The following is a 2,611-nucleotide window of genomic DNA, read 5'->3' as shown; positions in this document are numbered from 1 at the left end:
TCCTAGAAGCTCAAAAAAATATATATTCCGCAGGTTAGGAAAGGCACAAACAGGTATAGGAAAAAGCCTGCATGGTTAACAAACAAAGTAATGGAAGCTGTAAAAGGGGGAAAGGATTCCTTTAAGCAGTGGAAAGCTAGTTACAGTGAGGCTGATAAAACGGAACACAGGCTATGGCAAATAAAATGCAAGTCTGTGGTCAGGCAGGCAAAAAGGGAATATGAGGAGCATATAGCAAAAAATGTAAAGACCAACAATAAAACTTTCTTCAAATACATTAGAAGCAGGAAACCAGCCAGGGAGGCAGTGGGGCCCTTGGACGACCAAGGGGTAAAAGGAGTACTGAAGGATGATAGGGAAATGGCTGAGAAGCTAAATGCATTTTTTGCCTCTGTCTTCACTGTGGAAGATGAGAAGTGCTTGCCCACTCCAGAACCACTGATTTCGGGAGGGGTGTTGAAAGACCTGAGCCAGATTGAGGTGACGAGGGAGGAGGTCCGAAACATGATAGACTAAAAACTGATAAATCACCAGGCCCAGATGGCATACATCCGAGAGTTCTGAAAGAACTCAAATGTGAACTTGTGGATCTCCTGACAAAAATATGTAATCTTTCCTTAAAATCTGCCTCCATTCCTGAGGACTGGAAGGTAGCTAATGTCACTCCCATCTTTAAAAAGGGTTCCAGAGGAGATCCGGGAAATTACAGGCCAGTAATTTCTATCTCACTTACTTTAGGGGGGACTTTCAGCCATTTCTCTGGTTCTCATTTCAACCAAACTCACTCTCAATGTAGATCGTGTAGATCTCGCCATCAAACATGTAAAGCGCTCGACCTCCACTCGCTTGTCCCGGTGTGTGTCTCTAATTCTGGAACACAGCAGCGAGACCGTCGGACTTGTCCCGGTGTGTGTCTCTGAGTCCAATTCTGGAACACAGCAGCGAGACCGTCGTGGCATTGGAACACATCAGTCCACTGGCACCATGCTGGGGGAGAGGCGATCCTCAGCACCCCATGATTAGGAGCCCTTCGCAAGGGGGTGCATGTACAATTGCACCCCCTCTCATCTGCCGGCTCATGGATCGCGTCCTCAAGAGCTCCCGAGAGACGCGTCCGCCATTAGATCGCCATAACCGGAAGTCCCATAATCACTATCTTTTCCATGGCTTTAAATAAGTCTTTATTTAGAGCAATTCACATTATCAGATAAGAATGGTAATAATTTAGGCTTTAATATTAATCTCATTAGTTAGGGAATAAATTCCACTTAATTCAGTAGAATTACTGAGTAAGTACTTCACACTTACTTCTCACAGTTGGGCTCATGGAACAAGATGGACACAACTTCTATGTATATGGAATATCACTTATTTGTCCAGTTTGTAGCACTGATATAACACAATCGCTGATTTATTTAATTCCGCATCAGTTTAGCAACTGCTGTGGATCTTTTGTCTTCTAATATGCACAACAGCCCTTCACTCCTATAGGGACTGCTCTATCTCAACACATGCCCAAAGGGATTGCCTGAACCAGCTTGGTTCTTCAATTTCAGGCACCACCTTGAAAGAGCTCCATGTACAAAATATGAAAGTTATTAAGAAAAATATGTACTTTACTTCTACACACAACAGTGTCATTATAATTTCTGCAGGATATCACATTAGCAGTCCTATGTACAAATTTCCAGTGTAAGTCTACTCAGAAATGAAAAATCACTCCATTTGATTCTAGTCACGCTAATAAAAACCCATCTTTCACACATCATAAATAATTGAATTTCTTGTAGGACGTCTTTCTATGATCCTCAAAGGTGGCAACAGCAATTGGAATTCAACCTTTCTGAAGGGACCTTATTGATCTTCATGTCATTTCTCATTGTTATCTTTAACTTCATGTACAAGAGAAGGTACATTTACATGAGACTGTTTCACACATCCATCTCATGGCATGGAACAGGCCTGAAGCTGGTTTCATTATTTTCCAGCAGGATAAAATCATATCTACATAGTTGAAACCTAGAGAGAGAGAGAGAGAAGGGAGGTGATACATGGTAAAAACAAATACAAAATTTTATCTTTAAAATGTATACTGTCAAGTGTGAGAGAGCTTCTGCCTCCATGCTTTTAGGAATGATGGGGAACTCTTGAGTAAGTACACAGTGGATACACCCAAAGAGGTCTTTAAGGAGTGCAAATGATAGGTGCAGGTCAATGAAATTTCTCAAGCTAAAATTGAAGGGAGGATGAATTTTGCAGTCACTTCCCCCCAAAATATCCCCTCCCATTTTGATTATTTACTTAAGATATTGCTTAGGGTTGCCAACTCTGAGACAGGAAATTCCTGGATATTTGGGGTAGATCTTGGGGAGGGCAGGGTTTGAGGAGGGGATGGACCTCAGCAGGGTATAAAAACATAGTCCACCCTCCAGAGAAGCCCCTCCCCCTCCCCAGGGAACTAATCTCTGTAGTCTGGAGACCAGCTGTAATTCCAGACTTCCAGACCCTACATTGAAGTTGACAAACCTGGTATTTCTTCCTCCAGCAAAATACATATATAGCATTCTTCTACAGCTTTGCATTTCCTTTCACCAATCCCCCCCCCCCCTTA

At 42.5% G+C, this 2,611-nt stretch overlaps 1 protein-coding gene across 1 annotated transcript in view; it reads right to left on the bottom strand.

The window, feature by feature from the left end:
• Positions 1-1,744: 1,744 nt before the first annotated feature.
• LIPI (lipase, member I) overlaps positions 1,745-2,611 on the bottom strand; it is a 37,361-nt gene continuing 36,494 nt past the window's right edge. The window contains exon 10 of the mRNA XM_015424284.1: positions 1,745-2,019. Within this exon, the coding sequence (XP_015279770.1) occupies positions 1,932-2,019 (88 nt within the window). The 3' untranslated portion in view covers positions 1,745-1,931. The remainder of the gene's footprint in view (positions 2,020-2,611) is intronic.

This window comes from Gekko japonicus, unplaced genomic scaffold, assembly GCF_001447785.1.
Source record: "Gekko japonicus isolate JY-2015 unplaced genomic scaffold, Gekko_japonicus_V1.1 scaffold2294, whole genome shotgun sequence".
Taxonomy (NCBI): domain Eukaryota; kingdom Metazoa; phylum Chordata; class Lepidosauria; order Squamata; family Gekkonidae; genus Gekko; species Gekko japonicus.
This window is presented reverse-complemented; position numbering and strand designations above follow the sequence as displayed.